Source organism: Staurois parvus, unplaced genomic scaffold, assembly GCF_062004578.1.
Source record: "Staurois parvus isolate SC_StPar_1 unplaced genomic scaffold, SC_StPar_1.0 ptg000184l, whole genome shotgun sequence".
Classification (NCBI taxonomy): Eukaryota; Metazoa; Chordata; class Amphibia; order Anura; family Ranidae; genus Staurois; species Staurois parvus.
In genome coordinates this window covers 7502501-7517761 of record NW_028317980.1, presented here as the reverse complement: position 1 = coordinate 7517761, position 15261 = coordinate 7502501, and the positions used below count along the sequence as shown (strand labels likewise).

General features: G+C 41.8%; 1 protein-coding gene across 1 annotated transcript in view; it reads right to left on the bottom strand.

Moving 5' to 3' along the window:
* Positions 1–15261, bottom strand: part of PAMR1 (peptidase domain containing associated with muscle regeneration 1) — a 99952-nt gene that overhangs the window by 48702 nt on the left and 35989 nt on the right. The window contains exon 5 of the mRNA XM_089677353.1: positions 4911–5128. Within this exon, the coding sequence (XP_089533479.1) occupies positions 4911–5128 (218 nt within the window). The remainder of the gene's footprint in view (positions 1–4910; positions 5129–15261) is intronic.

Sequence of the window (15261 nt, the reverse complement as noted above, 5' to 3'; positions counted from 1 at the left end):
CTGAAAAACAACCAGATAAAGACATTGTCAGGGTCATGTTAGCTTCTGTTGATACATCCTTGAACAACCAAAAACAGTTTCATTAAACTTCTAATATATCTGCAAAAAGCTAACTTTATACTTAAAATGGCGTACATAATACAAAATGGAAGTTATCTAGATCCTTTCAATCCCCTCTGAGATCATGAACATGATCTCAATTCTTTACTTCATTCATCTTTTTGTACATAGCCAGATAACCTTCATTTGTATTTTGCGGCTTGGTAGCTCTAGCAATGCAATATAATGAGCATTTAAAACATAGATATAAAGATAAAACAAAAAACAATATCATGACTATGCTTACAGCGATACCTTTCATCCATGAAAAGATGGAGCCAAATCCTGATCCTAACCAATCAAAAGGAGTCCATCCATCTTTTCCTATAGCTCTAGCTTCTTCCATCAAACCATCTACCTGTTCCCTGTGTTGCTTTATTATTTCATAATAATCTGGAACAGTCATTGTGGTATTATATATCCAAGTACAACATTCATAATCCTCTGTCATCTCACACAGACCTGTCAGAGAAGCACTCATACTTTCAATAGCTAATTCTTGCATCTCCAGCTGTTTTCTAATAGCTCTGGTCTCAGTATTTAGCAACCCTATGTCCTTAGAGTTCCTCTCCAGTATATCATCAATAATGTTTGTGTAATTATTTATTTTGTTCATAAGTGTTATTCCCCATCCCGTGTAAGTAGGAAACCATGACCAAACCTTATCCCCTGTAGAGAATAGATCTACCTTTTCTTGTTTGGTTTCCCTTCTCTGTCTCAGAGTTAGTTGGTATTTTGGGTATGTACTGGCTTTTACCTGGTGTTCCTTTTGGTCTATAGCTGCCATAATTGGCACTAATTGGCCTACATAGCACCAGCCCTGGACATTACTCGGTATCCAAGGGTAACAGATCTTACCACAACAGATATAGGTATTGTTTCCCAAGGAGATCGGCAATTTTTGTATTGCAGAGCGAAATTCAGGGGTGACAACAAGTGTAAAATAAAAAAGAAGTTTTCCAAACATAGTTTTCCCCACATTATCTTGTATCCCTTCTAAACTTTCATTCAGGGTTTTACCATTTACTTGCCAGAGTTTCACAGAAGAAGTTCCATCCCTCCTTCCAGGATCAGATATATTTAATATGGACTGAGAGCACATTCCCCTTCCCTTGTGGGAAGTATTCCCCAGTCTAAAACACCAATCGGGGAGTTGAGTGACTCCCAGAGTTGGAAAAGATATGGTGGCATTAGAAGTAATATTGGTCAAACCAATACTTACATTCCCTTTTATTAACAAAAATATTTTGACTGGAGCGGCTAGAAGAGGAATTTCATATGTGCTAGGATGTAACTTACTACATATCCAACATTTATCATAACCTGACTTTTGAGCATAGGCATATTTAAACTGCATCATCAACATTTTTCCTGAAAAAGGATTGTTCTCTTCAAAACTTCTTTTTGACTTTCTTTCACTTTTGGTTATCTGGGTCTCATTTAAAACTAGTCCTTGACCACAGATACCTTTTATTAGGCCCAAGTCCTCAGGGTGATAAATATAGTTAGTTAGGATCCATACTGGCAGGAAAAAGAGCACAGTCAGTGTGCCCAATAGGACCCAGAGCTTCAAAGCACCATGAGGGGCAGTAAGGAATGTCATCTTCAGGGTCTTTCTCACCGACTTCACCCGCTCTTCGAGGATTTTCTACTTGTCCTTCACCTCCTAGAGAAGCAAGGCTACCCCTTTGGACCACCTACTACGGTGATAGCGGTTACCAGAACGGCTGTTCTGGTGGAGAATTCCCAGTCCTGGATCCATGCTAGTCGAGTGAAGAAGGTGAACCAAACACCTGAGAAATACGAAACGGAAAAAGGAGGTGAAGGACAAGTAGAAAATCCTCGAAGAGCGGGTGAAGTCGGTGAGAAAGACCCTGAAGATGACATTCCTTACTGCCCCTCATGGTGCTTTGAAGCTCTGGGTCCTATTGGGCACACTGACTGTGCTCTTTTTCCTGCCAGTATGGATCCTAACTAACTGTATTTATCACCCTGAGGACTTGGGCCTAATAAAAGGTATCTGTGGTCAAGGACTAGTTTTAAATGAGACCCAGATAACCAAAAGTGAAAGAAAGTCAAAAAGAAGTTTTGAAGAGAACAATCCTTTTTCAGGAAAAATGTTGATGATGCAGTTTAAATATGCTTATGCTCAAAAGTCAGGTTCTGATAAATGTTGGATATGTAGTAAGTTACATCCTAGCACATATGAAATTCCTCTTCTAGCCGCTCCAGTCAAAATATTTTTGTTAATAAAAGGGAATGTAAGTATTGGTTTGACCAATATTACTTCTACCATATCTTTTCCAACTCTGGGAGTCACTCAACTCCCCGATTGGTGTTTTAGACTGGGGAATACTTCCCACAAGAGAAGGGGAATGTGCTCTCAGTCCATATTAAATATATCTGATCCTGGAAGGAGGGATGGAACTTCTTCTGTGAAACTCTGGCAAGTAAATGGTAAAACCCTGAATGAAAGTTTAGAAGGGATACAAGATAATGTGGGGAAAACTATGTTTGGAAAACTTCTTTTTTATTTTACACTTGTTGTCACCCCTGAATTTCGCTCTGCAATACAAAAATTGCCGATCTCCTTGGGAAACAATACCTATATCTGTTGTGGTAAGATCTGTTACCCTTGGATACCGAGTAATGTCCAGGGCTGGTGCTATGTAGCCCAATTAGTGCCAATTATGGCAGCTATAGACCAAAAAGGAACACCAGGTAAAAGCCAGTACATACCCAAAATACCAACTAACTCTGAGACAGAGAAGGGAAACCAAACAAGAAAAGGTAGATCTATTCTCTACAGGGGATAAGGTTTGGTCATGGTTTCCTACTTACACGGGATGGGGAATAACACTTATGAACAAAATAAATAATTACACAAACATTATTGATGATATACTGGAGAGGAACTCTAAGGACATAGGGTTGCTAAATACTGAGACCAGAGCTATTAGAAAACAGCTGGAGATGCAAGAATTAGCTATTGAAAGTATGAGTGCTTCTCTGACAGGTCTGTGTGAGATGACAGAGGATTATGAATGTTGGCATCACCCCTACAGGAGACGTGTTATTACACGAAGCGCGTCTAGGAGGAGCCTCTGCACGCCTTGACGTTACGCCACCGGATCAGGAGGTCCGGTGGCCATCATTTGTATTCACTGGTCAGTGCATTTAAAGAGCTCGTTTACACTATACCTATACTGGTACTCTAACCCTGTACGTTTTACTGTTTTATCATAATGATATATACTCATTAAATACTTTTTATAATACTACACCATGAGCGTTTTCATCTCTATCACCTGGCACTGAGCCTCCACATCTCAGCCCAGCATTCTAGGAGTCCACCCAGGCAGGACAATTTGGGATATTGGTCCAGATCAACTTCTCTGGCAGCCGTCACCCCATCTACCACCAGAGGGCACCTTTATCATCAAGCTATTCCTTCATGGGACCTCCGGCTTCATGGAATTTCTATGTGCACATTAAATTGCACTTCCGGTGAGTGGGCAATTTTTCTACACCTTCATGTTAGGATGCTGGAATATACCCATTTGGATTGAAGTTATTTATACTCCATCACTGGAGTATACCTTTTGGACTGATATTTTACCACCTTGGACTGTTTAACATTCAGTTTATAGGACTTTTCCATTTCTGTCATATTTTGCCATACTTTAGATAGTGTGTTTTATTTGTATAGCGCTGCACACCCTATTTTCATGTCATAGTCATGATATTGTTTTTTGTTTTATCTTTATATCTATGTTTTAAATGCTCATTATATTGCATTGCTAGAGCTACCAAGCCGCAAAATACAAATGAAGGTTATCTGGCTATGTACAAAAAGATGAATGAAGTAAAGAATTGAGATCATGTTCATGATCTCAGAGGGGATTGAAAGGATCTAGATAACTTCCATTTTGTATTATGTACGCCATTTTAAGTATAAAGTTAGCTTTTTGCAGATATATTAGAAGTTTAATGAAACTGTTTTTGGTTGTTCAAGGATGTATCAACAGAAGCTAACATGACCCTGACAATGTCTTTATCTGGTTGTTTTTCAGGAAGTTAGCCAAAACAATTTGTACCAAGAAATGTATATGTTATGTTTTATGTAGTTAGCTCATGATGGAAAGTTACAAGTTACAGTTTTGAAACTCGCTCCCCCCTCCCTTATTATTATCTGTAGTCTATATAATCTTATTAATGTCTAATAAACTTTGAACATCTCTGAACATAAACTGCCGTTATTCCCGTGTTCAAGGGGTGTTCCCAGAATTCTGCTGATAAACCAGGAATCTCTCCACAGACCGGGGGTCTCTGAAGGGAAAAGAAAATCATTCCTTTCAGCGTCCAAAAAGCGTCCCTTTACGTCAAAAGCTGTTTTAGAACAGCGATAGTAAATCAGAACCACTTGCAGAATTGAGTGATAATGATTCGTGGGGAAATTCGTCATCAGACACTGAAAACGATTTTGCGACTTTGCTCAGCGATTTGCCTCTGTATTTCAAATTTCAGTGTTTTTGGTTTGATTATATTATTGAATTAAATTTATTATTATTATATTATTATTTTTTATGATTATTTATTAAATTATAATTTATGATTTCGTGTTTCAAATTTTATCATACCCGGGATGTTTATTAGACTCTTGTTCGGACAGATTTCAGTGAGTTATTCCTAAAAATTACAGCCTACAATAAAAAACTACATATTTCCATGCAAAAAAATGGTACCGCTTTCAGCACAAAAAATCGGAAAGAATCATACCGCCAAGGAGGTTAAGGACTTTATAGAGTTACCTGTAACTTCTTGAAATGTAGCATAGAAGCCATCAAAGTTCTTGGAGCCGTCTGACTTGAAGAGAAGATGCAATGCATTTCCTGAGCTGCGGATGGGTAGTGGTCTCTCATTACCACAAAAACGCTTGATGATCTTGGCATCCACATTGTCACCATCTCGGATTTCTAAGTAATCGTACTGGCACATGTAATCAAACTCTAAACTTAGCATTGCAAACCTGGGGTAGACAGGCAATTGTATTAATATCAAGTCTGACGCCACTAGTATAAACTATATATGGTTATGATGCAATAAAATATAAATTTTACAATAAAATATAACTTTACCTGTAGGACAAAGATGGCAGCCTTGGAAAATATACCATAATTTAGAGCAGCCTTTCTCAACCAAGGTTCTGTGGATCGGTAGGGTTCCTTCTGAGGTTGGTAGGTGTTCCACGAACAGTAAGCAATAGTGAATTGATCATCCACCTACAATGACCACTAATGCAAGGGACAATCTTTTCATTGGCCATCAATCTAAGGGGCCACTTTTACACTGACCACTAATGTTAGGGAATATTGCAATTGTCATTGCCTACTGTATGTCTGTGTTTCTTTTTTGTTAATTATTATTTCATTTCAAGATTACTGAACAATTTTTTCAATTACAGCAAAAAAAAAATGTTTTTTGAAATGGATTTGTTTTGCGTGTCAATCACGATACGGTACACCACGTTCCCTATTCTTTTATTTAAACGCAATCTACAGCTTACTACTCATGTTAACATTCTGTGAGCTGTAGAATAATCATTTTTAGCAGGGAGACATGAAAATTATTTAAAAGATTTCTTTGGGGTAAAAAGGCTGATTTAGAGAGTTGTGATGTCAATTATGTAATATATTTGGAAAGTAGGAATGTCACTCCTAAAAAAACGTAATGACATTCCTGGCCTAAAACCTCGAACTATAATGTGGCCAGTGCCCCAGCCACATTCGTTCCGATGGGGAATTAATTTGGGGGATCAGGAAGGAATTCTTTTCCCTCCAGGAACAAATTGGATCATGCTTTGCTAGGTTTTTTTGCCTTCCTCTGGATCAACTGTGGGTGTAGGATTATAACTTTTTTTTATTTTTGGTTGAACTTGATGGACTTCTGTCTTTTTTTTTTAGCCAGACTAACTATGTAACTATGTGAGCTGTACACCACTGGTTGTTGCCATGAATACGGCTTGCCCATAAGAATGAATAAGGCCTTTTCACGCATGCACAAGCGGAAACAGACCCAATTTGTTGTGAAGATGTGCAGACTCGGTGCACAATTAACTGCACTGGTGAACTATGCCAGTGTAATCAGTGGCGTCGCTATGGGGGTGTGAGGGCTGTGGACCACATGCGGGTGACACTCGCCAGAGAGGTGACACCCACAGCATCATTTACCCCCTTCCCTCCAGTGGGCTCCATGGTGATACTGACAGGGTGTGCAGGAAGTCCATAATAGATGGGTGTCACTGATTGGCGGAGGTGGCCAGAAGTGAAGAAAAAGTGATGGGCGGGTCCAGGAGGTCCCTCTTCTGGTTCCGTTTATGAGGAGAGTGGCAGACCAGAGATGGAGCAGACCAAGGAGTACACTAAGAGCCAAACCACAGAGGTGAAAAGGGGGAGGGGGTGTCACTGAATGTCACTGGGGGGTGTCACCTGGTGTTTTACAGCACCTGGTGACACCAACCCCAGTGACGCCACTGATTGGAACCACATAATCTAAAATCTATGCGTTTTTGATGCAGAAAAAACACATCTGGTGTGAAATGGCCCAAAAAAAAGCCCTTAAGCTTCAACCCCAGCCTGTGATTGGATACTAAAGGAGCAGCAGCACATTAATAAAGACATCCTTCTGCACTCACACCTGTAAGCAACTACACAGCCAGCACTGTGCAAAGCAATAGAGCCTACTGAGGAAGCAAACCTCATGAGTTCCCCAACTATGTGTTTGCTTTAAAATCCATATCCAGGAAAAACTTTTTCAAATTTTTAACAGAATAGAAGGGATAGGGAAAGGACTTTTCTTGTTGTCTGTGTCCCCACTGGGGATATTTCCACAATATATATATATATATACACATAGGGCTGGGACAAGGGGTGGGCGGGGGGGGGGCAGCTGCCCTGGGCACGGTGGTAATATGTGTGGTGGGGGGGCAAGGAGATTGGGGGGAAGGTATACATCTTTGGAGGAGGAATTTGGGGGACGGCAGGGGGTGAGAATTGTTCTAGGAGGGGAAATTTGAGAGGGGGTACTAGAAGTGGTGATTTGGGGGCATTTGTGTCGGGAGGGAGACTGGGGGAGAAGGATTTGTGCAAGGAGCAGGATTTGGGGGGGGGGGGGTTGTGCTAGAAGAGGTCATATGGTAGAGAGGGGAAGGGATTTGTGCTAGGAAGGGACATTTGGGAGGGAATTTTGTGCTAGAAGGGATTATCGGGGGTTATTTGCTCTAGGAGGTGAAATTTGTGGGGGAGGGAGTTGTGCTTGGAGGGGGGGGATTTGGGGGAAGGATTTGTGCTGGGAGGGGGGCTTTGGAATGGGGTGGAAAGGATGTGTGCTCGGAGGGTAAATTTGAGGGGTAGAAGATTTGTGCTAGGAGGGGTGATTGGGGCGGGGCAAATATTTCTGCTGGGAGGAGGGATTTCAGCATATAGGTGGATTTATACTGGGAGGAAGGAGAATGTATGCTTAGGGGGTAAGCATGCAGACTAGGGCTTGAATCTTTTTTGGGGGAGGGGATTTTTGCTGACACATAAGGCTCATACATCTTGGGGGGGGGGGTGCAGTTTGACATGTTCGCCCCAGACTCTAAATGACCTTGTCCCAGCACTGTATATATATATATATATATATATATATATATATATATACACATAGGGCCGGGACAAGGTGTGGGCAGGAGGGACAGCTGCCCTGGGCACTGTGGTATTATGTGTGGTGGGGGGCAAGGAGATTGGGGGGGAAGGGACACATCTTGGGAGGAAGAATTTGGGGGACGGCAGGGGGTGAGAATTGTTCTAGGAGGGGGAATTTGAGAGCGGGTACTAGAAGTGGTGATTTGGGGGGATTTGAGTCAGAAGGAAGACTGGGGGAGAAGGATTTGTGCAAGGAGCAGGATTTTGGGGGGGAGGGGGTTGTGCTAGAAGAGGTCATATGGTAGAGAGGGGAAGAGATTTGTGCTAGGAGGGGACATTTGGGGAGGTATTTTGTGCTAGTAGGGATTATTGGGGGTTATTTGCTCTAGGAGGTGAAATTTGTGGGGGAGGGAGTTGTGCTGTGTGGGGGGCTTTGGAATGGGGTGGAAAGGATGTGTGCTCGGAGGGGAAATTTGAGGGCTAGAGGATTTGTGCTAGGAGGGGTGATTGGGGGGGCGGGCAAATATTTCTGCTGGGAGGAGGGAATTCAGCATATAGGTGGATTTATACTGGGAGGAAGGGGACTCTATGCTTAAGGGGTAAGCATGCAGACTAGGGCTTGAATTTTTTTTGAGGTGGAGGGGATTTTTGCTGACACATAAGGCTCATACATCTTGGGGGGGCGCAGTTTGACATGTTCGCCCTGGGCTCTAAATGACCTGGTCCCAGCACTGTGTGCATATACAGTATATATATATATATATATATATATATATATATATATTAGTAATAATAATAATAATAATAATAATATATAGCATACTTATAATATATATAATTATTGTGATTTGTCAAGTTTTTACTATTGTCTATGACTTCCTGTCCCAGTGACAACCTCTCCCTTTATTTCTTCTCCTCCTATCATAGGACAGGAAATGAGGGCAAATCTCAATAAAAACAACAATAAAAACCTTAAAACAGTGTTTAATCCCACTGAGTTTAGCCAAATATAAAAAAAAGTTTTGGCTGCTGGTAGGCCCTAAATAAAACCGGCTAATCCTAAAACAGAAACAGAAAGATAAAAGAAATAAATGACCAAAACCGCAATCTTGTAGTTTAGAGGGAAATGTCTCCCTTCCAAGTAAATAAGATCCCAGCGAGTTTTAATAAAGATATTATTGTTATTTTAATAAAAGAAAGATTGAGTGTCTGCGACCTCGGGACGCGTCTTCCACCACCATCTTTCATTTCGTATCTCGCTGTCTGGTCCTGGCGCATTATTAATCTCATCCCAATATGCCACATATTAAAGGATGATTCTCCAGCCGACAGAGATGTTCAATAATTCATCGTGGTCATCATTAACTTTACGCCGAGCTATTCGGGAAACGTCCAATTAATTGCAGCTCGGCGCTGGTGAGGTACGTACAGTAATGAGACCTTGTAGTTTTAATGAAGTGTAGCCCCCGACAGGGATCTGGTTAACCCTATCTGGCCAGACATGAAGACTGCAGCGTCAATGTCATATTTGATGTAGTCTGTCACTAAGACTTTTTTTCTACGTCCCTCGGAAACAGTTTTATGACCTGTTGATCCTTCCAATAGATCTGTGATTTTTTCACTTCCTTTAATGGTTGACAACGCTGCTTGTTTTTCAGTGAAATCACACAGTGGCATTGTCACCCTGTGGACAGTGTAGTCCTAGATGGACTAATAAAATTAACCTCTTTGTGACTGTTGAACGCATATATATGCGGTGACAAGAAAGGTGGGCTATAATGCACAGCCACCACACATACGCATTCATGGTAGCAGGAGGTTGTGTGCTGAGAGCACGCTCGCTCACCCAGCTGTCACCAATAGCCCTGGGCCACAGCTTCTGACCATTAGCCAGCAGGACAGGTTCCCCATTGTCTGGCCACTGTGACGGACAATCACAGAGACCATAGACAAAAGACTATGGGTGCTGCTCCAGGTCTTCAACCCAATATCTCCGGTGACCCACACTAGAAGGGCGCTTTCATGGAAAGAGCACCTCCTGGCTCAATGCCAGGGGCGGACTGACCATTTGGAAACTTGGGCACCGCCCAAGGGCCCGGGATCAGTAGGGGGCCCCATGAGATGCCCCTGATACCTTTTTCATAGGCTTTTTTGAGTTTGGGCAAGGACACAGGGGCCCCATGATCCCCTATTGCCCGGGGGCCCCATGAGTTGTCAGTCTGCCCCTGCTCAATGCATTTGCTGAAACAAACTTTGTGAAGTAGTACTGCTTGGACCTTGCAGAAGGGGATATACCCCAAAAGGTTGTCCTAAAAATGGTATGTAAGTGCAAATAAAATAAGAAAAAATCCAGATGCCACACACCAACAAAAGTCCGGGTATAAACGGGTAAAAAGCAGATTCCATCGACGCCACACCCCTGACATGCTTTGCCCCACCCACAGGCCTTGGAGGGCTAATGACTAATCCCTGCGAATGGGGCGAAACGGGTTGGAGTGTGGCCTCGATGGAGTCGGGCTGAAGCCACCTAAAGCCTGTGGAAGGTATGGGACGTAGTACTGGTGCCGCTGGTTAGGCCAGGCCAGGCCAGAAGTGCCCACAGGGGAGGATCCCATGCCCAAAGTACCCAGGGAGTCTAAGTGGACCATCCCATGCTGTGTAAGAAAGGATTAAAGAGTAGGTGCTCCATGTTGGTGCGAATCTCAAGTAGGCATTACTGTCCTCTGCCCCCCTCCATATTACTGTTCTCAACCAATCCACATTACAGTTCTTAGCCACCCACATTACTGTCCTCAGCCCCCCATTTTTATTCTCAGCCCCCCCATATCACAGCCTCTATTCCCTCACATTTCAGGCCTCAGCTCCTCCACTTTAATTTTAATGTCCTCAGTTCCCCCACATTACTGTTCTCAGCACCCCCCCCCCCCCCGTTTTAATGCTCTCAGCCCCCCCCCCCATATCACAGCCTCTATTCCCTCACATTTCAGGCTTCAGCTCCTCCACTTTAATTGTAATGTCCTCAGTTCCCCAATATTACTGTTCAAAGCCCCCCCCCCCAACATTACTGTTCTAAGCCCCCCACATCCAGTCCTCAGCCCCCCCCTCCCCCCCACATTCAGTCATCAGCTCCTTTTCACATCAGCCGCCCTTCACACTAATGTCTTTAGCCCCTTTAACTTTGCCCTCCCCCACCTGTCCTACCTTACATAGACAGTGATTGACAGACAGTGATTGATTGCTAGGACTGCCCTTCATCCTAGCAACCAATCACCTGCTTGTTACTCAAGCAGCTTCTGCCCTCCATCCAGAACTGTCCTGCCTCCCACTGTCAGCTCTGTGAGGATGACAGCAAGATGGCTGGGTGATGAAAAGGCTCCTAAATGGCGGGATCTCATGGGTCTGGATGGGACAGTGACTCGGTCTGCATCCGGACCCCGGTCCGCCATTTAGTGATGCCTGTTCTAGAGTCACATGAATCATCTGTACATATTTACTAGCATTTACATCCAAGCTAGATAGGAAAGATGTAAGTTCCTTTTTCATATATTTCATATATTCTACATTTCTGTGAAGACTCAAGAAGAAGATGCTTTGTAGAGTTGCAGTTTCGGTGCTTCTGTAGTTGCTGTTACTTTGCATAGGGATGAATGTGATATATATCTACGTTTGATTTTGCCTGGGGTTGCCCTGCTGCAGAGGAATGATGAAGTAGCTGAGCATGAGCGCTGCTGGGTTGCTAGGCAACCCTACACTTAACTCCTGGTACCTGGTGATACAGAAGGATGCTGCAACATCAAGATCAGGGTTCCGCCAGTGGAACTGCATTCATTGCCTTGGCATTGAGAAGAAAAAAGAGCTGTGGACATTCTTCTGTCAATTCTGTGAGAACCAATTCTAAGATTACATTCACATCTGAGAGTCCTGTTTTTAAGCGTTTCTTCGGGTGTTTTGTTGTGCGTTTTGGAGTTTTGGCATTTTTAATAGCCAATAGAAAAAATATCAATTGTCATCATTTGTTGCTACGTTTTTCAGCTTTTTTAGCTTTTTCTTCAGCTTTTCTTTATTATTATTTATTTATTTTTATTTTTTTGTTAGGGTTAGAGTAGAGTTAGGATTACTGGTTAGGACTAGAGTTAATTAATTAATTTATTACTATTAATGTATTAACCTCCCTAGCGGTCTGATTATGTCCATATTTCTGTGCTCAAAGCGGTAAATTTTTTTGCATGGAAATATGTATTTTTTTTTATTGTAGGCCTGTAATTTTTAGGAATAACTCACTGAAATCTGTCCGAACAAGAGTCTAGTAAACATCCCGGGTATAATAAAATTTGAAACATGAAATCATAAATTATAATAAATAATCATACAAAATAATAATATAATAATAAATTTAATTCAATAGTATAATCAAACCAAAAACACTGAAATTTTAAATATAGCGCCAAGTTCGCACATTGCTGAGCTCAGTCACAAAATCGTTTTCAGTGTCTGATGAGGAATTTCCCCCACGAATCATTATCACTCAATTCTGCAAGTGGTTCTGATTTACTATCGCTGTTCTCTAGCTGGTCTAAAACCGCTTTTGACCTAAAGAGACGCTTTTTGGACGCCATGGACATTTTTCAGTTTCCAGGCAGGGCACAGGACAAAGCACTACCGACAATATGTATGTGAAATGGTTTGATACAGTAATGTTATACTATGTGATTTTAGTGTATTTAGTGAATGTCACTTTTTGTAATTTTCAAATTTCCCACCAGTTCCGTCCTGCGTACGTCCCGATGCTTTCAGGGGACGAAACCCAGCATCCGCCGGAGGACATTACAGGGAACACTGCAGGGGGGACATCACAGGAGCGCAGAACAAGGTAAGTGATCGAGGGATCCCAGAGAAGCGCCGCATGGTATTCCCGAGTGTAGCTCGGAGTTACCGCTTCTGGTACTGAAACTTTACCCCGAGCTACACTCGGGAATACCGCCAGGGAGGTTAAAATAAATAAATAATAATAAATAATACTAAATTTTATTTAAATTAATTTTTTTTTATTTCTTTGTTAGGGTTAGGGATTTGGTTTAGGTTAGGATAGAATTAGAGGTTAGGGTTACGGGTTAGAGTCAGGGGTTGGGTTTACTATGGGTTAGGGTTATATTTATGTATTTCTTTTTGGTTGGGGTAAGGCTTAGGAGTTAGAGTTAAAGGTTAATTTATTTATTTTTTAATTAATTTATTTATTTATTTAATTTCAGTTAGGGGTTAATTGTATTTATTTTTTTTATTATTTACTTGTTTTGTCAGGGTTAGGGATTAATTAATTTATATATTATTTATGTATTTTATGATGATGATTTTTAATTTATTTTTATCTCTATTTATTTATTTTTAATTATTGTGTTTGAGCAGAAAACTCTCAAAGACTCAGGACAAGAATCACAAAATGCTCAAAAATACACAAATCGAGCATTTCAATGTATCTCTATAGAGAAGAAAACACTTAAAAAAAACAATCAATCTCCCCAAATCGAGCTACAAACTTAGTCCCAAAACTTTTTTGAGCTTCAGGCAACTTGGGAGTGGAGATGTGAACTATCTTCATAGAGAAACATTGAGTTTTCCTCACTGAGCTTTTTGGAATTTCAAGCTTCACGCTACAAAATGCTCAGGTGTGAATGGGACCTAAAACAACGATTGTATGATTCTAACGTTCTCCTGAGATTCAAGGTACTGTCCGGACTATGCAAGCATTTCTTTATATCTCGGTGGTTTATCGCTTTTCATAAAGAATGTATTAGTCAAGTGGGTAAGAGCCAGTTTTCCCAGATCACTCATCTCGCTGTCAGGACCTTCTATGGCCACATGGCTTGAGTGGCCTCTAAAACATCTCCACAAGTACATAAACATTCAGTCAAACACGTATACGCCATTTGTAGTGCCCAGGCTGCCAAGGACAGCACAGAAAGGAAAATCAAAAGGCAGGAGAAGCCAACAGCACCAGTTTCCAATGGCTGCCATGTTGTGATAACTTGGAAAAAGGTTTGTCCACCAGCTTTAGGCCACGTTCACATAGGAGCTGAGACCCCTAATCCATGAACATGGATCCAAAGCTAGCCTGGTCAACATCAGTAGACTTGTGTGTTTCATTACAAATTCATCGTTACAAATTAGATTTTCGGAGATTCGGATGTACAGTAGACAAATCTCAGAATGGCCATAGTAACAAATTTCAACAAATCCGAGAAAAACCCGAACTCAACAAATGCATTCATTTCATTCAGATGACGTCACATGATCTGATAGTAGTTTGGACCCATCAGGAAATAAATTCAGTTTTCGAATTAAAGCTGTGATTTACATTGAATTTGTAATTGTTACAGTCAGTTCATTTTCACAGACTAATGCACTTCTTAGATTTGAAAAACCCGCCCCGCAGGCCAGAGTACTTGGTGTCATTCTGGACTCCAACCTATCCTTCCAGCCCCAAGTCCAATCTTTAACAAACTCATGCAGACTCCACCTCCGCAACATCGCCAAAATCCGCACGTTCCTAACCCCAGAAACCACTAAACAGCTCATCCACTCTCTCATCATAACACGACTCGACTACTGCAACTCCACCCCAATTAGAAGCTGATAAGGATCACATGAATAGCGGGGGATGTTTCTTAGGGAACAGGCTACAGTCGTAAACTGGGTGCAGCTAGAGGTGAGGACTGGTCAACATATACACAGATATAAATCAATGCAGGATATAACAAATATAAGTCAATGCGTTTTTCTAGTTAAGATAATTCTGCAAGGGGTTCTGATTTACTATCTCTGTTCTCTAGCCGGTCTAAAACCGCTTTTGACCTAAAGGGACGCTTTTTGGACGCCATGAACGTTTCTCAGTTTCCAGGCAGAAAGAACAGTAAAAATGCAGGCAGGGCGCCGGACAAAGCACTCAGGACAAAATGTATGTGAAATGGTTTGATACAGGAATGTTATACTATGTGATTTTAGTGTATTTAGTGAATGTCACTTTTTTTCATTTTTCAAATTTCCCGCCATTTCGTCCCCTGTACATCCCGACGTCACAGGGAACAGAACCCAGATGACAGATGCCGGCATCCTTAAGCCTTAAGCTTAAGCCTTATCATTATATTTATTCTGTTGCATCTGAAAATATCAAATATCAAAATTTTTATATATATGTAGCATCCTCCTAGTTACACTAGGTATAGCTAAATCCGTGATGGCTAGAGAGGAGCTTATTAGCAGCTCAGGTGACATACTCAGAGGGGTCAAAATGTGGTCAGGACTGAGATGCTCTGCAAGTCAGCCCCTTTGGAATTTCCCCCTTGCTCTGAGGCTTTAGGAGGTGGGCCTTGGAGGCAGTGGGTGGATCTGAGGAGTGGTTGGCTGCACCTTTGAGGGACCTCAGCCAATCCCCAGCCGGAGCTTTGGCAAGGGGCTGGAACTCCCTTAAAAGATGACAGAG